Consider the following 24,006-nt stretch of genomic DNA (forward strand, 5'->3'; position numbering starts at 1 on the left):
ATAGAATAAAATATTTTGCAACGACATTTTCTTTGGGGGGTTCTTTTTTTCACTTGAATTTATCAGCGCTTAATTTTTTTTTTTTTTGATTATTGTCGCTTGTGTTTCGTTTCATGTTTTGTTTTTGTTTCCGAATGCGTTGTCAAAATTGTGATGTTTATAGCTACAATAACTGAGACAAAGTCATTTCTTCTTCGTTTTATTTTTCTCACATTTTTTCGGCGAAAATGCACTTGCTCACAAAACCGCAGAGTTTTCTCTTTTCTTTGATGCCCTTCAGATCACGTCTCTTTTACTTATCGTCATCACGATTCATTTTTCACTCTTTCAAACCATTCTCCATAACATTTTCACACTCTGTTGTAATCGGTTTTTTTTTGTTTTGTTAATTTAACTCGTTTTGCGACGAAATTTATTTGACTTTTCTCACACAATTTCACTTCGACGGTCGACTGTCATGTTGGAACCAGAAATATACAATAACTGAGTGAAAATGATAGCACAAAACTGACGAATGAATGAACAGAAATTTATTTATTATTAATTTTTTTTGCTCACTAATCGCTTAATATTGAGGCTGAGCAATTGTATCGTTTCATATTGTGAGCGATTCTACCAAAACATGTACATGTTTGTGGATTTATTTATTTTTATTTCTTGTTTTTTTATCGTTTCGAAGTTTGTATTGTGCAATGCAAATGTAGTGTGGAATACTAATGCGTACTGTACAGAAATTGTGTGTACGTAAATGAACACATATATCAAGTGCAAGCACACAAATGAACAAAATATGAAACAAAAATCATAACAACAACAGTCATTCGATCGAACTAAAATGACATTATATGTCGAATAGCCCTCTATTTGTGCCGATTGAAAACTACGTTTAAAACGCAACGGTTTCGGTTCAACGTTGATCATACGTCAACAAAATAAAATTCTCACTTACTGTCAAACAAAAAAATATACAACGAACGAAAGGCCGTGCCCAAAACATATATAACAGTGTGAAGTAAACGGTTTCGTCTACACGCACAATGTTTAGAACAGTTTTCGAAATTATTGTATTTTCAAATTTTCCCGGGCAAATTTTCTCCGTTCGACTTTTAAATCGCACGGGAAATAAAAATTAGTTCATTATTTTTTTTTAAATTAATTTTTTTTAATGGAAAAATTAAAAATATTAATTTTTAAATATTTAATAATATGTTCATTCGAAATGTTTCGCTTGAGATTTGTTTATTATTATTTTATTTTGTTCCTCGAATTTTAAATGATGAAATTTTAATGATCATTAATTTTAAATTTTAGTTTTTTATTTCGTATCCGTTCCGAAGTTCGGAACTGCTGAATTTTTTCTTTGGCAAAGATGATTAATTTTTTTAGGGTTGATTCGAATGTACGAATTCGAAGAAGAAAAAATGCAAAAAAATTATTAATATAAACATCAAAAAGGAAAGGAGAAGAAGGAGCGAAAAAAAATTTGTGCAGCAGCCGTGCCCATAAAATGTCAGAATGGATGATGGATGATGGGAAAAAATGCGTTTATATGCGGCGCTCACACTCCTACAATGCAATGTTTTTGCTCTTTCATTTTCATATACATATATTGTATGTAAGTATATGCACCTAGCATGCCATGAAAAATCGTGATTATAGCATAGCCGTTAAGCCACAAAGCATAAAGAATGCGATTTAAGACCGTCTCTAGTTGAAATTGAAGTGAGTATTTTATGCGCATACAGACGCATACATACATTCATCAAGAGCGCATACACACATATGGCCGTGCACGAAGTGACTATAAATCCAATATAGTTGATCATTGAAAACACGGTGCGAACATCAGAGACTGAACGCCGCATCTGTTCACTTCAATATAATAACAATTATGACATATGTAAACATTTCAGCATTGCCATTTACACATTGATTCCCCTTGGGATGTAATTCATACGCGATTATCAAAAGAGGGTTCAATTTTTAAATGCCTGACATTCATGCAATTTGTTGTTTATAATTAGCGGAGAGAATTTTATTCAAAATTAGTTTCGCTTTAAGTTAGTCTCTGTAGTGTACGGCGCCATTTGATTCAAAAGATGAAGGACCGAATTGCACACACAAATAGAATTTTCTTTTCTGAAATTTGTATATGTTTTCGTCTTCTTTTTTTTTTGCTTGGTTTCGTTCGAGTTCGATATCCGAAAGGTTTGTGAATGAGCGCTTTGGGTGTGAATGTATGTGTGTATGCTATTGTGCACAGAGCGCACGCACAACATTTTTCTTCAATGTTTTTTTTTTTTACATTCTACAGTGCATCGTTCGCTTGTTATTTGAACCATATCGACAGTATGCTGCACCACTACATCAATACGACCGTAATCATCTACACATGAAATACACAACCAATTCACTTCAGTGGTACTGATTGAGCCGAAGTAGAATCGTTGATGAATGCGAAAGGAAAAACAACTCACGAATACAGTGTTACCGTTGTTCGGATGATACTGCTGTTGTTCAATCGCGCATATACATACACAAGAGCAACATGGAAAATCAGTTGTATGTGTACGATATATGTATGGATGTATGTATGTGTGTGTGTATTTGGTTTTTGGGCAAATGAGAAAAAAAGAGAAATAATACCATTCCTAATATATATATCCAATTTTAAAATGGCCGCCACAGTCAATGTACAACACACATCAGCAGTGAGTGTCCATTTTCAAAACAGCCAACATAGTACCTATTCGAATATCGTCGACTCTGCAATACAACACAGAGAGTGCTGAGAGACAGTGAGTTCGAGTGTCTTTTTTTTAGTGTGTGTTGTTTCGTTGAATAAAAATTGTAAATTAAATCAAGATGGCATAATTATGTGCCATTCAAATCAATTGAAAAACAGTGCATTTAGTGCTTGTGTACAGTGTGAATTTTCATTCAAATTTACAGAAAATAAACTATATTAAATAGAATTTTTGTGATATGTGTATGAAGACAAGAGAAGTGAGAGAAAGAGTATCGACACAGAGCCAGTGAACGGAGGCTATTGTATGAAGAAGAAAAAAAAATAATAAGAACGAATCACTAGAAGTTGAAGAAGAAGACGAACGATCTTTGTGTATAGAAAATGGAACATTATAAATAGTTTGAAGCAAACATAAAGTAAGTGATGTGCATAAATCTCTGACCAAATACCCAAATTTAATCAATTACACAATATTGATTCTACTTCCTTCAATTTTTGTTATGGGTTGAATATTGCGATTGAGAGAATCGACCACAGAATATTATGTAGATTTATTTTTTGCTCTTCACTTCAAATCTTGACATCTTGCTATGCTAGAAATGGTAGAAGAAGAAAAAATGTTTCTTATTCGAGTGAAACTACTTCGACAGCCGCAACCAATCCAAAAGAAAGAAGAAATTTCGATATAAAGAAAATGTAAGACCGTCGTGATTTGAATTTTCTAGTTTGTGCTTGATTTTTAACCATTTTTTTTTTGCTGTAGTTGTTTTGTTTTGTTTTGAGCAAGCCCATGAAACCCAAGAAGGCCTCTAAAAATACCGTAGCGAATTTTATTGAAGAAAACAAATCGTAAAGTATAGTACAGTGTGTATTTTGAGCATATCGATTGAATTTTTGCGGATGGTCCTTTTGTGCTTTTTTGCTGTATGGATTCGGTATCTATAATTTTTATAGAATCGGCAGTTGAACTATCATTTTCTGTTGTAGACGATGAAACAGAGAGACAGATAGATAGAGAAAGAAAGAATGAAAGAACGATAGAAAGCGAATAATATAATATGATAATGCAAAATGCTAAGAAGCCATATCGATTTAAATCGTGCACTGATTTATATTGCTTTGGATTTATTTGCATCAATGAAATATGAAATTGTAATCATTCATTGTTTGATTTATATTATAAATACCAAATAGTGTGGTTGTTGTTGTTGTTGTTATTATTTTCGCCGAACCAAATAGCAATATACTCGAAAATCCTGTTCCGTCCATTTGGTTGTCCGTCCATCTATCCATAATTTAACGAACGTAAGTCGGTGCAATTTTGCAGGAATATAAACAGGGGGAGACTGTAAGATTTTCTCCTATCTTTCTACAGTCGTAAGTTTAACCGAAATTGATTGTTGTTGTGTCGTTCACTCCGTATTAAGCAATTTAGCTATTGTACTCTCTGTATATTTGCATATTATTTTGATAGAGAGACAGAGAGCGAGTCGACAGTTCATTAAATCAGTAGTGAGTATGTTTGCAACGTTTTCCCTGTATGTGACTCGAATTCGGAAAATGGCAAAACGCCATTCGGAAAATGAATATCCTCCTATTGATTGAAACAAACAGAGAGAGAGACAGACAGACAGAGATAGACAGAGCGAGCAAAAGAATAAGAGATGGATACCGTTGAGTATATGGTGTATGATTGTTGTGGGTACCGTTGCATGTTTAATTCATCACCATCATCGTCGTCAACCATTTGAATGTGAATCATGATGCAAAGTCGAGAGAAGAGATAAAGAGAAAAAATAGCAAGTAGATACAAAACAACAGGCGAAAAAAAACAATCAGTTTGGTATCGTTTGTATTTCAATGGATTTGGTTCATTGCTTTGGTTCAAGTATTTTTCGAGTGTGACTTTATAAACGTTCAGCGTATTACATTTTTTTTTCTATCAATTTCCACCGTCTCTTGTTTGACCTGAGATCTCTCTTAGTTCAACGTAAACAGAATGGAAAGAAAAAAAACGGTTACGGAACCCAGAAAAATATATAAAAAAACCGAAATAAATACTAAGATATACACACAAAATAAGCATGAAAACCAAATATTTAATCAATCGAATAGCAAAACCGAGACGGAGAGATTCGACTTGCAAAGATCATATTTGAAAGAAAACACATTATTTGATTTAGTCATCTGGAAGAGTTGTCATGGAATGGGGCGCGAGCGAGTGACTAGTATATGTTTATATAGAGAAAAAAAACATTCAAAACACAGAGTAGATATAGTAGCAGAAAAAAACGATTTAAGTCGCAACTCGAAACTGGCTAACGAATCAAGTTGACAAATAAGCCAATATTGATGCACTCATTGGTTCAATCTTGGAATTCGGGTTTTTCAATGAGGCGGCAATAGCAGCCGCAGCAACAGAGCAACAGCAGCACGGGCAACATTCTTAGCGATTCAACAAAAATATGCAATTGATTTGTGCAACATATACAACACAGCACATCACACAATTCCATAGCCATACAGAAAGGCAATACACGAAGCGAGGCTTTGTGCAATCTCTATGCATTCCGAATCATATAGTTTTTCGATTGTTTTTGCTGCCGCTGCTGCTGCTGCTCTATGTGTTGCAATCATCCATTCGGTTGAATTTCATTTACGATCGATTAATGTGAATCAACGTAACTATTAAAATAATAGGCCATTATGAATGCGATTTGAAGCAAAGTGAATGATCGAAGAGACATGCATATCTTCATAGGCGGTATTGAAAGACGTGCGCTCTCTTTAAACGCCGCCGCCGCCACCACCGCTGCTGCCGCCACTGATGCGTTTATTGTTTCTTATTTTCATTCTCTTTTAACATTTTTATTTTATTTTTCAATCATTCGTTCGCTCATCGGCGGTTAAAATATGTGTAAATGTAAGTCTGTGTATGGGTCTGTTTGTTTCAATTTTCCCTTTTTATTTTATTTCAATTCTCATCGATTGTAAAAGGAATTTACTGTTTGTGCGTTGTTGATTTTTAAATGAATATGTGCGATGATGATTGTATACATTAGAAATGTTTTCATCTTCTATTTTCAATTCCTTTGTTTTTCATGTTCATATGATATTTTGTGTTTGTGTATTGAAACAGAGTCTTTTTTGTTCATGTTCACTCTTGTTGCGTTTTCAGTTTCGGGCTTGTTGGTTTCATAGCTATATTTCTTTCTCTATCTAATTCGCTCAGTCTTGCTTGCACCGATCTGTATTCGCAATGCAATTGCTATACATGCCATCGTCGTCCAATTCATTTATATATTTTTATATATATATATATATATATATATATATATTCGAGATTTTGGAGGCTCCGTTCTGTGTGAGCCATCGAGCGGGCGAGATTCAGTAAGCGAATGTATGAATCTACAGGCATTGCAACCATTGCTAGCAGCGCACATAATCTTCGATAATTGCATACATGATTATCGTTCGAATAGCATTAAAATGCATGAATTCTGTTGTTGTTGTTTTATTCGTTTTTCGTCTGCACGAACAACAAAAAATTGTTTACATTTACACACTGGCTGCGTTCACTATTTTGCGGGTACGTCACAATCTCACTTTGGGAAACAACATTTATTTATATTCATTCTTCATGCGGTTACAAATGTGCGTAAATAAAACCAATTCAACCCAGACGTGGCACATAAATTTAAATACAACATTTTCGTTATCGCCTTGTCAAGAGGCACAAGAATTTTTAAGACGGAAAAAAAAATTGAAACAAATGTGAAGCCGAAACGAATCGATAGCAAGCAAATGACTCTGGAGTGCAATGGTCGAGAGATAAATAGATAGATAGATAAACGAGAAACGGAGAGATAGAGAAGAGAGAGAATAAGAGCATGCGGGGGAAAAAGGCAAACGAAAAAAATGAAATAAATGAGAAAAATGCTTAACTAAACAAACAACACATCATCCGAAACCATAGAAAATATAATTTTTCAATAATCTATCTAAACGGCATATCCACTTTATGGCTTATTTGGCTATATCCTTCAACATAATTTTCGTATCGACAGTATGTGTACATTCACTCTTCTTCAAGCTGCTTGCACAACATGCCATGAGGCAGAAGGAGATTGTGTTACGCAGTCGGTTTTTAACTGCACACAGAATTTCGAAGAAAAAAAAAACTTGAGTTTTTTTTAAACGAACACACACGTAAAAATGAAAATACAAACCATTGAAAAAGAGCACCACCGAAAACTAAATACCTCTATTTGTATGCTTTAACGTTCGTTTCATCGGTCTGCATTTCTATTTTTCCTTCGCATTTTTTTCCTTCTCGCTCTCCGTGTGTGTGTATGTTGGATGGTTTTCGGCTGTGTCTCTCGTTGATTATGTGTATATTATACAAACGTACGTATGCTGCTATACAATATCACATTTGGCCTACTCCCTTTTTCCGAAGCACTTAACCGAATGTTTCAACATGCATGAACGTTTCATAGATAAACAATATAAGAAAGTATTTTTCTCTGCCTGACTCTCAACACAAGAAAGAAGAAAGAAAATGTTCTGAATTGTATAAAAAGAAATAACAACCAAACACACGAAGAAAAACATCTTTTTCTTATAAAAAATGTGTGTGAGTGTTTTTTTTTTATTTTCGTCTGTTTTTCTTGATGAATCTGCGTGACACTGTTTGCGCTGACTGCGGTGGTGCTATTCTGTCACTTTGCTCAAATTTCGTTTTCCTCTCTTTTGCTGACTTTTCCTGTCATCGTTTTCCATCAAACGTAAAACGAAACACGAATAGAGAGAATGAAAAAAAGAACAAATTTATTCAAAGAAAAGAGTAAATTGTAATTTATTGCGCTTCATTTTTTTCCTGTTCTCTATTCCATTCATTTAAAGCTGTCGTTTCTCTTCGATTTCTATACATTATTACTTTTCGCGGTTGTTCGCTTTCACATTATATTAACGAAGGGTAGGAAATGGTCTTTTTTTTCCACAACGAAATCGCAAAAGCGCAATCATTGACACCATCATAAACATACAGACGATGGAAAACCACGCAATTTTACCCTGGCTTTCTTTCCTAATTAAAGCCCGTCGTCATCGTTGTCGGTTTTCTTTCCTGGACAAATGAACCGTCAATTCTCTCGCTCTCTTGACGGTCGTCGGTTCTCTTTTTCGCCGATAAGTTGATATTGCATTCTATTTCACTCTCGGCTTTTTCGTTTTTGTTCTTATTTTTACCACGGGACATATGCATAATTTAACATACCATGAGAAGTTCAGGAAATGACTCTATGAATAGCCATGCATCGAAATAATGCGTGCACATAAATTGTGTGTGTGCGCGCACATACAAGACTCGACAAAGAGAGAGAGAGAGAGAGAGAGAGAGAGAGAGAGAGAGAAATAACAATTTGAGAAAAATAGTGTAGGATATGTCGGACCATTGCCCATTCCCAAACTAATCAACATGGAATTGCCTTTCCTTTGAAATGCGAGTGAGTGAAAAAGTGGCCATAAAAATGGTCCGAATAACAAAAACACAACAAAACAATAACATAACATGCAGCAACAGCAATATAAGCGGAAAAGAAAAATAAACTAGATGACAATAACAATAATAATAATAACGAATTTAAGAATAACGATTTTGTTGACGAGTCCACGAGATGTAATAAAAGGCGCGTTATATTCGCTCATTCACGCGGACACATATTATTGAGAATTTCTCTCGGTTATAGAATTGAAGAACGAGGGCGATCATGAAAGAGAAGCGACAAAATGGACTAACGATAGAGAGTGGAATGAAAAATTCGATAACTTACCAATGAATCGAGAATGGTCATATATTCATCATCACAATCATAAGCAACAAAATGAACACGGTTAATCACCCAATTCATAGTAAATGTATGCAATGACAAAAAGTCTCTCTGTTGGGCTGCTTTTAAAGCTGTGAACATAAATGTACCACTCACTCACTCATTCGTTCGCGCAATCTAGCCATCGACGACAACAGCAACAATAACAAAAGCCATCAATCTATATCGGTAATATACCAAATGGAATATTAGGCAATTCAGAGTGAATAAAAACACACGCTTCGATAACCATTCAAAAAGGAACATAGAAAAATTAATCAAAATATTGTGTGCGTTGAATTAATAAGAAATTGGACAGCAGAAAAAAAATGTTTTTGAAGAAAACAAATCAATAAAAACTCCGAGAGAATGTCTGTCGCTTTTTTTTCATTCTGTGATTCCTCTCGATTTGTTCATATTGATTTTGGTCGCAACAGATAGAGCGTTAGCGTTAGCGATAGAGATAGAGAGAGAGAAAGAGGTTCGAGTTTAAACACATCAACGCATTGAGAACAACCGTTGAGGTACAATCATATAAATAAATATATTATTATGAAAGATGAATCGAAATTATTAAAAAGAATATTTATATATGTTTAATCCGCTGATTATTATAATTCGATATTTTTCTCTCTCGTGTCGCTCTTTATGTTCTGTGCCTTTGAAAATAAAGAAAGAATCAATCATCTACATTTATTATTCCTCTTTCTTTCTCGTTCGCTTTCGATTTTCTGTTATGTGCACATCTTCTCTATGTTCACAATGCCGCTGCCAAGCATTCAGAGTCGGTTTTTGCCTACTCAGTCCGTAGAAAATAACTAACGAGCTAATGAACGACATACAAAAACAGACAAACACACACACATCGTATTCATGCAGCAAACTCGGCATTAAGAGAAGAGCATAAGAGAAGGAATTGTGAACAGTGAGTGGCAACGTATGAACGAAAAGTAGAGGAGAAAAAAAAAAAGAACATTGAATCTCTGCTCACCTCTCGCTAACATACGGCAAACTCACTGATCGATGGAATTGAAAATCGATGCACACGCCATATGTATGCATGCACATTCTCATATCTCTCTTTTTATCTTTTTGTGGCAGTGCATTATTGCCAGACTGATATGCGTTAGTTTCATTGAAATTTTTTTTTTTTTGGACATAAATATGTTGCTATCGGCGGTGAAAAACCGAAATTCATCGATTTTCAATCCAGTTTCCCAAATCGATGTATTATTGCAGCGATTGTAGGATTTGTATATGAGCGTGCGGCTGCACACTGAATCATTGTTGATGAAAAAAAAAGAAGAATGAAAATGTGTTCGTTGCCATTCACTCGCATTGCGGCCCATTCACTTCCAATGGTCATCTCTCATTTTTTTTTCGCTCTATACTTTGGCTCTTTTTCCAACTCTCTGTACACTTCTCTTCGCCAAGTAATTTTTTTGTTCTCTCGTGTTTCATTCTCAGTGGGTTTTTTCTTTTCATTTAGTTAAATGCATGTTGTTCTCTCTGCGTTACTCTTTTACTCCACTGGCAGTTTTCTTGGATCTTTTTAAATTTGTATCCCATTTGCCATATATATATATTCTTTTTTTGAGGGAGTTTGGGTTGTATTATGCAGTTTTGCAACGCATGTACTATCAATACATATGCGCTTCGACACACTGACAATCCATGCGAATCCCGTACACATGCATACACACTCTGGAATAAAACATGCCATTCCAATTCCATTCTCCACTATGGCTTTGGCACTTCTTTTTTCTTCCTTTCAGAGCACTCCATTGCTATGCTGTACTGTGTGCGTGTGTGTGCCGTTTTCCTACAATGTACTCACTGAGAGAGATAATTTTTTATTGTGTTTTATGCGCTCTTTAGAAAATCTTATCTTTTCTGGTTGCTTCTTCTTCTTCTTATTATTATTTTTCTCGTTCAACCGTTCATTCGTCCGTTCTTTTTTTTGTTCCCTTTTTTCTCTTTTTTTTTCGAGCCAACAAACGGCTGTATTGTGCTTGGTTGCTGAAGCCGTTGTGTTTTGGTTTATTGTTGTTGGTGTTGCAGCCGTTCTTCGGATTCTCGGCATGTTCTCTCGTGTTTCGCATTATTTCTGTGTTTTACTCGAAAATTCACTTCTATTGCTAATTTGTTTGGTATGTGAAACTCATCCGCTCATCGATGTTATATATGCGCTTTTTCGGGATTGCTTTTCTCTTCCTTTATCTTATTTTTTTTTTTATTTTGGTTTTCTTTCGATATGCTTTTCATTTCTTTCTTGTTCTTCATGTGTTCGATATCCAAATGCAATGTAAGCATTCACACTCTACACACATGCATATATAGATATAGACACATCACTGAAACACAAATCGGCTCATATATCGAATGTACGGACAAGGCTATCAGGAAACAAAAACATAAAATTCCTTTCAATTCGATTATTTATTTAATGGCATGTCCCATAGATTTCGGTGTATTTTCAAAAAATAAAAACACACAACAGATATATAACACAAAGAGAGAACACAAGAAAAATTCTGACAAAAACACACATGCCCGAACATACACTAGGCGAAACAGATCGAACAAAAATGTTTACATTGTATTATGGCCAATTATCAGTTCACAGTGTGCATGCACATTTTGTGTCCTTTTAATCCATTTGCATGCTGCACAGGAACCTAGTGTGAAAAAAAAAATCATAGTTCAATTAACCGAAAAATGACGAACAACACAATACATTTATTTTTTCGTTCATCATGTTCGTTCATTGTTGGGTATTCATGTGTGTTTTGTATTGTTGAAAAGCTGAATTTGAGCCGTATCGCGTTGTTCCGATTATTCCAAACCATTTTCACAGAGACATTGAGAGACATTGAGAGACATTCATCAATTTGAAACAGTCAATTGAAATCATTTATCCAAACACATTTCGTACACTCGCATACGGCATGCACACACACACACACTTTAAACTTAATATGTTTTATTTTTTCTTTCTTCTCTTTTCTCGCCATACAACTATATAAGCCATTTGATTTCTCGTAAATTTTTATTATTGTTTTGCTTATTGTGTTGATTTCAATTTTTTCCAGTCTTGCATACATAAAATTACTCAAAATGAAATAGAATTTTTATTTCTTCATCATACAATTCATTCGATTCATGGCCTTATTTTTCTCATCGTCATCATCAACAGCAATAACAGCAACAGCAATACCAACAACAACAGCAACAACACCGAATATATCAATCCACATGCGCGAACGCCCCATCAACGTACTCACGAACACAAAATTCAAAATGACATTTTAATTGAGCATACGGATTCATGACGATTTTGTGTTTCTAATTTATAATTTCGTTGAGCGTGCGTTCTGCTTCTTTTGTATTCATTATTTGTTTTGTTTGTCGTGTTTTTGATTTGGCATAATTTCTTTTGGCTATTAACGTTGTTGACATTGGCTGAAAACGGTGGTAAGAGAGCGATAGCGCTTTCAAGATAGAAAGAAAATGAATAAAAAACCATAATATTCAATTTTGAATGCGAAGCCAAACCAATTTTATAATTTAGATATACGGTTTTTGTTCCGCCTTTGTTTGTTCACGCGCACCGTGCACAATGCATTGCGATGTCGTTGCTCTTGTTGTTGTTGGCCTTTCATTTTTTTCGCGTGTCAATTTAAGGTTGAATATATATATATTTTTTTTTTGAATACGGCAAAAGATCTTTTCATTATTAACGCTTGAATGCGCCAGGGTATGAGCGTATTATTTCTCGCTTATTCCATTTGATTACAATTCGATTTGAATTCCATTTCATTGCATGTACACAGAATTGCGATGGAGATTCATTGCCTCCCTACCTGTCCCATTCTCTTTCACGCTTCAAATCAATTGCCTATGTTTCGTATATTCTAGTGGTAGCAACGGTGGTGGTGGTGTAGTGATTCCCTTCTACCGACTGTGTATGAATTTAATTGATTCGAAATTCATATGATGAGTAGTATATATAAATGTGTGTGTATGTGCGTGTGTGCCAATTGAACGGTCGACAGTGGTGAGGACAATTTCAATTCAATCTCTAAACGCGAATCAATTTGGAATTTTGATTGCTCCTTTCAGTTGACGATATGCCAAGTATATCATCGCTGTCATTGTGAATGTGCGTCTATTTTTACATAACACTAAAAAACCCTATATGAAAAAAAGGCAGCAAAAAATATGAATACTTCGCGCTGAGAATTCAATTTGATTGAATAATGAGTGTTGTTACAAGTTGTGATCGATGGTTGTCGTCTCCTCCTCATCCTCCTCCTCCTCTTCACGACAGAAAAAAAATCATCTCAATTTCCATGTGCATATAGTTAATTTGACGAAGGAAGTATCTCTCAGCAGGCTCGAATCGAAAGAACTATTGAATAAAGAATAAGAGAAAACGAAGGAAACGAAAAAAAAAAAGAAAAATGTAAAAAAGTGTGATCATCGTTGAAACTGACATTCGGTTGAAATGAATAATAAATGCTAATGGTATTGATTCGAATGGATTGGAAATGCGGTATTTTCAGATTAAAAGGTTGCTCAAAATTCTCCGATAAATACTTTTTTTTGTCGGTTTGTTATTTTATGATCGCTATCTCGACATGATACCGAAATGCGTGGTTCGATATATTCTCGCCAACCATTTTACCCATATTTTATCGGTCTGATTATGTGAATGTTTTTTTTTTTATTTACAAAACAAACTACCTTTTTTGTAATGATAAAATGTCACCAATTTCTAATTTTATCTCAGCAATAATTTGTTCTCATTTTATTTTCTTTTTCTCTTTCTTCCCTTTAAAATAGCAGAGGTGCAAAATGCAAATCGTTTGGTACCGCACAAAAAAAGCGACCGCATTTCGATTGAACATTTATGAATTAGAGTGGAAACCAATTTGTTTGAAAGACTGATATCAAAATAAAAGACTTTTGTGTGGAAAACAAAAACAATCGAAAGAGAAAAAATATGAAGGATAAAGCCACAATGCGACTTCATTGACTTTAGTTGATTTAATAGCAAGAAAAAAAAGTTAGGGAAATAAATTGCAAAAAAAAAAAACATTTTTTTGGTGAATTAAGCATCATAATCAAGCGTATCTGAGACTGAAGACGGATCAAGTGCAAAGGCGCGTCACGCTGTGTGACAGCTCTGCAGGTGCAGTGCTCATTAGTTTAAATAAAAAAAAAAAACGTCTATTCGTTTGGAAAATCAAAACGGGCGCTCAATTGGCAAAACAATTTGCATCGACGCAATTTCATCAAAACTAAACTATTGTATATTACAATACATATAGATAATATATAATAAATTCTGGCTGATGCGCATTTATTCGGTGCCCAGCGTTCAGCTTCATCGAAATTGTCGATAACCTCGTTTTTTACTCGACGAGTGGCTTCAACAGCCATTTGTGAGTGAATAACATTCGCCATTTCAAGTATGAAATCCGCCTCGAAAATGACAAGCCTTCATAATGAACACAGTTACGACCTCATACACACCGATTGCCATCACACTACGACGACGACGACAGCATCAACAACAGCAGCACATCATGAGCATCGACATCGACAACACCAGGAGCATCATTATCACCATCGATCGATAAACCATCGAAGAAATGATGTACAAACACATTCAATTTCAACTGCCAAACATTCAAAATGCGCTTCACATGACAAATCGGTTGTCAAATGCGGTCGTACATTAGATAAATCATCAGACTTTTTCCGATGGCATAAAACGAAATTGAAAACAGCGTACCGCTGGCAAATGACTAAACGATATATTTTGGTGATAACAATTGTTCTATTTGCATCGCTGAGCGATATACTGATATGTGTAGCACATGCTGGCGACGTGACCAGTTTAATACGGGTCAGCGACGATGATAGAAGCAACAACCAAAAATTTGCTGCCGATTTGGCTATTACAACGGATCCATTGACACGTGATAGTGGTATGGCTGCATCATCGGCTAGCAATCGAAATCATCCAGGTCTATATAATTTGGATCGAATCGGCAGCAATCTGGAAATGAGCATTGCTGCGGTTTTCAATAAAGTTGCTTACGGCACCACAACTAAACGTAGCATTTCCGATAATGTATTTGTGCCGAATCTAACCACCGTTCCAACGCCGCAATTAACCACGTTCCGGTAATTTTCGCCCAATTTTCTTTTACAAAACTTTTATAATTACTTGTTTTATTTATTTTATATACACTTAATGTATGTAAAGTGAAGTCTAAGTATATACCAGTTTCTATCCACATAATCCACATTATCTACATTCGCATTTAGTTTAGTTTCGTTTAGTTTGTTATTAATTGGCTAATTTGTTATTTTTATTTCTTGTTATTCTATCCGGTTACGATATTTTCAATTGGTATTGGTGTGATATATCACATACACACAGGTATCGTGAAAAAGAAAAGGAATTCGATCCGAAACAACAGCAACCGCATCATCAGTATCAACAACATTTATCATATCAAAAACATGCGAATTTCAATAATAAATACTCATTGGATTTGGAACACGACCATGTATTACCAACGTCAGCGCCCAATGCGGATATTTTGAAAAGCAACAGCAATCCCACATATCCGAACCCCAATCGACATCATAATCATGGGCATCGTGCTCATTTAAATTCAACGCCATCACCCGCAGGTAATCATCTTCTTCATTTAAATTATTACCGCTGAAACAATCACATTCATTTTGATAACGAACATGAAAAAAAAATTGTTACAAGAAAGGGAAGACAAAAAAAAATCGGTTGATAAATAGTCAATAATACCGGTGTAAAAGTTTCAAAAAAGCATTTATAATTGCATATCATTAAAATGGTCGCCTTACGCCGCATTATACTTTCGTTCATAGGTCATTTAATGAAAGGTCAGGCGACTGCACCAATGTTTCAGTCTGAGTTACCATCATATTCACCGCCAAATCGTTCATTTTTAGCACCACGCGTGCCACCCGAATATCCACAAAATCCATTTGCCGAACAACCCACGTTACGCGGTACAAATAGCGAAAGTGGAATTGTCTCTGGTTTCAATATAAATCGACGTCCGATTCCACCACCAAGCCTAATGCCTGGTCATGAAAAAATTCCATACCTACCACCTGATCTTAATCCAAACAACAACAACAATAACAATAATAACAACATTGGGAATGAGCCAAAGAACAAAGCCCTCGTCACTGGTAAGCATTCTTTTTAAATGTCATGTTTTGGTCCTAAGTATGTTCTTTATTGAAATGATAAGTGTTTATTTAGTTTAGAAAAACCTCATTTCTATTTATTTATTTATTTTTGAATGTTCCCTTTTTCTTTTTTACGCACGTTCTTAGACCCGGAACGAAAAAAGGTGTTAAATACACCGGCTCAAAAACTAAATCTAAATCGAATAAATTCAAACCAAGCGGCATTGAATTCAACAAATTATTCGGCCAGTAAACCTGCTGGCATTCATTTTCCAAGCTTTTCGCGAATTCTCTCAGGTGTAGATGGTGGTATACCATATACACCAGATAATATATTGAAAGGTGTTACATCTCGACCAACTGAAGTGCAATCGGAGATGCCGACGCGCGAAAGTGGTGCAGAAAAGGCAGTATCGGAAAAGCCAGCAGAAATTGATGGTGATGACAATACAGACGAAGATACAAGCCCCGAAGAAGACTTTGATTCGACCACATTCAATGGTGAAGGGCCAAAAACACAACCGAAAATAAAACAAGGAACAACGATTACTGGACAAAAAAGTGCAACTACAAAGAAATCCGTCATCACCGAAAGTCCAGCACAAAGTGATATGGTGTATTCGACGCAAATCATTCAAAATTTGGAGGCCACAAATACAGAGAAAAAAGTAAAACAAATCACTGTATTGGGCAATAGTAAAATAACCAATGAACGATCAACATTGAACACGTGGACCGTGGCATGGAATATTCATGTTTATTTATCGGCCATTCTATTTACCATTTTGGCAGTGTATTCAATTTTTAAAATGATTTTCTACGACAAACTCACACATTTGGTGAATCAAAGTTATTTCATTTGCTTGCACTTGCTGTTGATCATCATATGTTTGGCGCGTATATTCTTCCTTTGCTACGATGCATACAACATTCATTTAAGTTTTCACATGTTCATATCGGAATTGTTGCTAAACTTACCGGCCACATTTTTGACGATTTCATTTTCGGTATTGATTTTATTTTTACTGTTGCGCAGCCTTAATCATAAAAACAACCGTTACTCAGCGTTAATGCGACCATTGACGGTGGTCGTTGGCAGTTCGGTGCATGTGTTTCTTTGCGTAACGTTACACTATGTGGAAAGCTATGGTCAACAACGAAATCAGCAAATTCAACAACAATTGCTGTTACGGAACGGTGATGGTTATCGTGGCAATCAAAACTACGTTTATCAACCACCCCCACGCGTTCTATCCCTCATTTGCCAACTCATTTACATATTCATTTGCCTAAGCTTGGGTTTCTTCTATCTTTACATTTACAAGGTGTTGAAACGTGTACTACAGAAAAAATCACAAAATTACATTCATGGCTATCAAAATCTTTCGTATGCCATTCACATTACAATTGCAACGGCATTGTTGTTCATTTTATTGGCGGCGCTACAAATCTATGGAGCTATTAGCATTTCGACCACACGACCGATTGTGTCATCGTTATCGGATAACGATTGGTTACAATGGGGTTATCAATTTTCATTGCGTTTGATTGAAATTGCCATTATTGCGTTGCTGTCATGGGTGACTGGGTTAAAAACGGGCACCACTAAGGTAATGCAACGTGACAAAGTCATGGAACAACATAATGTGTCCGGATTTGCGTTGTTCCCATGTACATCATCATCTAGTCAAGAGCATTTTGAAACCGATTACCCGGCCATTTGTAATGCAAATACCAATCTACATTCGTACACATTACGAACGGGTAAACCAATTTACGATGATACATTTGCACTGAATTCATTGGGAATGGAAAATCCCGTACCAATGGTTGGTGGTAATACACAGATTCAACAACATCATCATCATCATCATCCATCACATTTGAATACAGTCGGTAAAAATAATCAATATTCGAAAAATGGTCAAGAATATCAATTGAGTGGTCCACCAACATTGACAAATGAATCTGGCATTTATGAAGGACAAATGGGAACATTGTCAAAACAAAATAATCGCACCACACCAACTTATCCAGATCCAAGAGATTCAAGAGGCAGCGAAAATTTGAATGACAGCGGCACCATACCGGATCATTATGAAAATCCAAATTTTGAACTACATTCCAATTCGAATAGTAATTATCGAAAGCAACAACATCAACAAGCCTACATCGATCAATGTTATACGGAACCAATTAACGCCGAAATGATGTACAATTCAAAAGATGTGCCGAGCAATTATGATTTTCAGAATTTTGAACGTCCAAATTATACGGAACGAAATTTGTTGCCAGGCAGCAGTGCAACCGAATTTCGGGCATCGAAAAATTTAAAGGCATTGGTTAAAAGCAACAGTGGCAACTACGATCCACAAAATCAACAATTGAAACAAAACAATTTGAGCGTGGGCGGTGGCAAATCATCGCACTATAATCCACAAACACACAGTTACAATTCATTTGATCGACGGGGACAACGGAAAAGCGGTAAGTAATTTATAAAGTGATTTCGTTCATTTTTTTTTAAACATTCTCTTTATTCAATTTTGTTTTCTTTTCCATTGCGTGCCATTCATCGATCACTTACATAAACACGCACATTGAAACAGGTACACGAACATTGAATGCAGTGCGTTCATCACAGTATCAGCATGATTATCATCCGAATGGCCAGTGGCAACGAACTTCGGCTGGCCGATCGTCAAATAATTCGGGCACGTCAAAAGAGCGTAGCCATCATAATTTTTTAGCGACAACAGCAACGATGGCCAACGATAATAGCATTGTTGATAACAATATTGATGCGGCGGCCAATGAATTTGATACGGTAAGCAATGCGAGCAGCAGTGATGGTGTTCGTGCCGTTAACTACAATCCAGATATGGTACTATTCAAAGCCCAACGTGATCATCAAATTGATGCAAATGCACAAAATAGTGCGAGCAGCGGTGATTCATCGACGTCAATGCTTGTGGCCGAACACGGTTTTGTTCGCTTTCGACCGATGGAAAATATCGCAAAAGATAAGAAACCAGAAACAAAACCATCAAATAGTGATAACAATAATAAAAATAGTCCAGCCATAATGCAACGGCATCACAAACGATCATTAACAAATTCGTAGTGTTTAGAGAGCAAAGAAGTATAAATTAAATACAATTTAAATGAAATTAACATTTGAAAGACATGCAACAAAACAAACAGAAACATAAAAAATAAATAAATAAGATGCAAATTAAATTACTATTAAAATTATTATAATTATGGAAATTATTGTATGCAATTTTGACGAAAGAGAAAGGGAAATACACAGAGATAGAGAGTGAATGCAGCAAATAAAAGTTTGCAAATGAAAAAAAGGAAGAAAGAACAGAAACGGAACAAAAAAATTATAAACGAATAAAAACACAAATTCGAATCTGATGCAGAAGAAAGCAGAACGATGACGACGACGACGAAAAAAACATATTGCAACGCTAAAAATGAATTGCAGAGAAAAGCGAAAAATGGTTGAAAATGACTACTACATAGATATTTATCACGTAAGGGAATTTAAATGAAGTGACATAAAAAGCGTGTATCCGCCGAAATCCAAATACAAACTCACTCATTCACTCACTTGCTCGATAAAACATACTAAAATGATACATACACATACTCGGGGTATATATTTTATCCACGAAAGAATATTATTCACTGGATAGACAGAAAAAGTATTTACATTTTACCGTATGCACGAAACTGCATTACACGATAAGAAAACATATTTAATGAAAGGACACAGGAACAATATATATATATAAAATGCAAAATGGAAAACGAAGAAGAACGGAACTGAAGTTCATGAACAAAAATTATCTATTAAGTAATAAAAATGGTGTGATGGCGTAATAGTATACAAAAAACACACATATATAATAGTAGAATAGCTTTTTCTCTCTCATACTCACACACACACACTCACAAACTCTCACCAAAAAAAAAATCTATCCTCTTCTACACATTTAGTATATTTAAAACTTAAATTAAACGTTAGTTTTTTTTTCCTAAATACATTACAATTTAACATCATCATAAAGCCGTTGAGGTGTATGAGAGCAATAAAAAGATGAGACACAAAAAAATATCACACAGTCCACAACGTTGAAAAAGTTTCGGCAATGTCGCCCACTTACTTCTGGATAGGATATGCCTTAAATTATGTGGCAAACCGATGTTCCATTTTTGCTCAACACATACACACACATACGCACTCATTTACATTCCGTTGCTACTGCCAAAGTAGAAGCGCATTTGTAAAACTCCAAACTCGGGAACGAAAGAAAAAAGATAAAAAGAAATGCTTTGTAGACCATGAATATACATTGCCTTCCTACAATCATTTACTTATTCGCCAACATTCATATATCCATCCATATGTCTAACTGACATGTACGGCAATCATGTGAGTGTTTGCTTTTTTTCGTCTTCGCTTCAGCCAACTAACTAGACAATATGTCATTCATCTCGTATGCAATGTGAAACTATAAATAATGCACAGACCCAAAAAAGAAACTTTCAATCACCGCCTATAAATAACATGAAAGTACACATGTCGTCTTGTTTTCCATTTCATGGGAAAAAGATTGAAAATTTTCCATCCAAAAAACCAAAACGTCAACTTAGCCCCTGTATAATTAAATAAGCTGAATAATGTGGATAGATGCAAATTGTCTGAACACCGATAAATACTATGTTTAACTCATTACTAACAATGTAAGTGTGTTCATTAAATTATTTACGAGAAAGTAGATCGACCATTATTATTTCGGTTGACGGTTTGGTTTCGTGAAGCTTTTGTTTCATATACATATAGATGGAAATAGATGAAAAAAAAGAGTGCTGAAGGAAATGAAATACATAAAACTCTACACATAAATGATTGTTCACAATTTTCCATTTCATGTCATGTCACATTCCGGCCCAACAACCACCACACACACACACACACACACAAAAGCAAAATATATTCCAAAAATGCTTATTAATAAACCCCAAGCACACAACCAATTTCGAATATATATATATATCTATACACCCACACACATTATTATATATATATATATATATAATTTTGAACGATTGACCATGTGTATATCTCAATTAACTGTTGACAATTCATAAAAAATGCATGTGATTTTCTCGGGGGGTGTGTGTGTTTTCTTTCATCGTTTGGTTGGTTTATTGATTATTGGGAGGGGTGCATGAACGGATGAAAAAAAAATTAACGTCAATTTATGGCGTCTCATTTCAAATTACGCAATTTGACGACACAAAATGAATAGCGCCACTCGGTTTATTCCCGCATTCATTGTGATCACAAAATGTGGTCGCCACCACCATCACCACCAACCATCAAGGATCGTTAACCAAACACGAAGTAAATACACATTGAAAAATCTATTACATGAAAAACACACATTTATTATATGTAAAAGATGAAACAATGAACGCAACCGTATACTTATACATTTATAGTGCATTTAATAATCTGTAAAACATATAAATAATTTCTCTCGCCCTCTTTCGATGATGCAAAATGCTAAATGATTAAGTGCAAAAACTCGAGAGCAGCAACACAAAGATGAAAAGTAACAAAATTATATGAACATATTCATAAAAAAAAAGAAAAGAAAGGAAAAAAGTTCAACTGAAAATAGAAAAAAACCAAAATTATATGGTTATATATATACACACAATATTATTTAATGTATATTTATATATATGATGCTCACGTTCACCACTTAAGCCCACTGTCAACTAAACAAAAAAACTAAGACATTCATAATTATCGTTATGCACGAAAAAAAAAATGATAAGCGAGGACACAACATAACACGTATCTTCTACCCAATTACTCCTCCGATTTGAATCTCACTCATACACTACACAGTCTGTATTGTGTTTTCTACTGTCGGTATTTGTCTCTAGTATTGTTTGTAACCGCATTCGCGGTTTTTTTGCTCTCTCTCTCGATTATTTATATGTGTGTGTGTATGTGCTGCAGCTGTATCAGCAGCATTGTTATATGTTTCGATTGTGAGCATGCATCAAAAGAGCTGAATTGCATAAAAATGTTGTGCTGTAAAGCTTGCAAATCATCATAAAGCATGCGATATACGACCCCATCAAATAAACCCCGGGTATTATTATTTGCGTCTCATTTTTTTTCGTTCACTCTTGTCGTTTGAATATAAAAAGACGATACCCGTGACACATCTCGGGTGCAATATCCCGTTATATTCTTGTTGTTATGCAACGCGTTAACAATGCAATGCGATTGTGCTTTTTTGTGTGTGTTCTACACAGTCAGAGAAAGATAGAGATGTCTTGTTAGATCATTTGCAACTTCATTTCATTGCAAAAGTTTCGAGGTGAGCTCTAGCGCTATTAAAATCGCACCATACTGTGTGTCACCTCTGGCGGTGTTTTCTCTTTCGCATATAAAAGGATTTTCCAACTAAAGACAAACTTGTACAAAAAAGAAGAACGAAAATATTCAGCTCTATCGGAGGATTATCTTGTATACACACACACACACCACGAGAAAAAAAAAAAACGAGTAGCAAAACATACATGAACACAACAAACAATCATAATTTGTCGTTTGATGTTAAATCCTAGAGATACTACAGAACAAACAAACATTTAAACAATATAAAACAAAAAAACGTCCCTCCTTTTTGTGCACTCTTGTATCTTTCATAAATTTCATTTCACTTGGGCTTGGTAGCAGTTTGCACGCGTTTATTTCTCTATTTGGATTAAAAAAAATCAGGGAAATCATAAAATACTCAATTTTCAATTTGTTTTTTTGTCCATCTCTTTGTAATAACGACACAATCATAATCATAATCTTATACTCGTTTCTGTAACATACGCATGTGTTCATAAAGGAAAGGAAGAAGTTGAAGAAAACTGGAAATTTTCCGACATTTGATTTTTTCTCTCTTCTTGCTTAACAGCCGACTGATTTTCGTTATTAAATCATTTTTATGCTCGAAAAAGAAAGCAAAAGAAATGAAAAGAATATTAAAAGAAAGCTTTTTACCGCGCCTTCCATTGAATAGGGAATTGAAACTGAATAATTATTTTTTTCTTTCTTTCAATGGAACTTAAATTTATGGAATACAATTTATCGCTGTATTTATTTCATTTGTTTGTCCTTTTTTTGTAATGTCCTTTTGTTTTTGAAAATATTTTTTTTGTTGTGAATCAGTTATCGTGCATTTTTGTACACCATTTTTTTGATAGAACAATATTTTCGTCATCGTGCATTTCACACGTGTAAAAGTTGTCTGATTAACTTTAAGAACACATTCGAAATTATGTTTACTTTTATTTCTCGTGCGATAAATCCGAATTTTATTTTTTTGATGATTTTATGTCAAAAGACATACATATATAAAATTAAGCGCGGTGTCACGCACATGGAAATTTAGAAGAAAAAAAAAAGTTTTTTTCAATCGAATTTCAATCAAATTAGAAAAAATTATATATACATATTTTGGGGATATTGAGCAAGAAAAAAAATTCCCCTTCTAATTCTTCATTGTATTTTCTAATCACTTCATTGACATACATATTTATGACTTGTAGCCAACATCATATATGAACTATGTTTTGTTTCCTTCGTTTCGAATTGCTGTGCTGTACTGCAGCATATTTTCAAAAAAAAAAAAAAAAAAAAAACACGTGGAAAAAAGAGATAAATAAAAGTAATCAAAGAAATAAACAAATACCATATGAAACTACCACGTCACATGCCAATGCTTAAATTGCGTAAGACTTACATAACGACATAAATGATATTAAATATTTAATATGAGGCAGCAACAGACACGCAATTCCACACTCTCTCTTCGTTTAGTGTGTTTTTTTTTTTAATTCGTTCGTTTGTTCCTTGAAATGATAGATTCTTTGGTTCACGCGATTTTATTTTTTCATTTCGACGTCGAAGAACATGAACGAAAAGCAGGAAAATATAATTTTTTTTCTTTGAAAACTGTTCTTTTTTTAAAAAAACTATTATTTTATATTAAGTCTATTCATATATAATTAAAACAAAAAACAAATTTATATAATATTTTTTTC

At 34.6% G+C, this 24,006-nt stretch overlaps 1 protein-coding gene across 4 annotated transcripts; it reads left to right on the plus strand.

Annotated features, from left to right (window-relative positions):
* Nucleotides 1-2,715: 2,715 nt before the first annotated feature.
* Nucleotides 2,716-23,604, plus strand: LOC116345463. 4 transcript variants are annotated; one of them, XM_031774868.1, is made up of 6 exons: nt 2,716-3,165; nt 13,465-14,814; nt 15,074-15,330; nt 15,544-15,873; nt 16,021-18,360; nt 18,483-23,604. In XM_031774868.1, exons 2-6 carry the CDS (start codon nt 14,096-14,098, stop codon nt 18,995-18,997), a joined length of 4,161 nt encoding a protein of 1,386 aa, XP_031630728.1. In that variant the 5' UTR covers nt 2,716-3,165; nt 13,465-14,095; the 3' UTR covers nt 18,998-23,604. The 4 variants fall into 4 exon arrangements, with proteins under 4 accessions (XP_031630728.1, XP_031630733.1, XP_031630729.1 ...); XM_031774873.1 differs by having other exon boundaries at nt 15,628-15,873; XM_031774869.1 differs by having other exon boundaries at nt 13,468-14,814.
* Nucleotides 23,605-24,006: the final 402 nt, after the last annotated feature.

Source organism: Contarinia nasturtii, unplaced genomic scaffold (assembly GCF_009176525.2).
Source record: "Contarinia nasturtii isolate CC-2019 unplaced genomic scaffold, AAFC_CNas_1.1 Cnas_scaffold_1240, whole genome shotgun sequence".
In the NCBI taxonomy this organism is placed as follows: Eukaryota; Metazoa; Arthropoda; class Insecta; order Diptera; family Cecidomyiidae; genus Contarinia; species Contarinia nasturtii.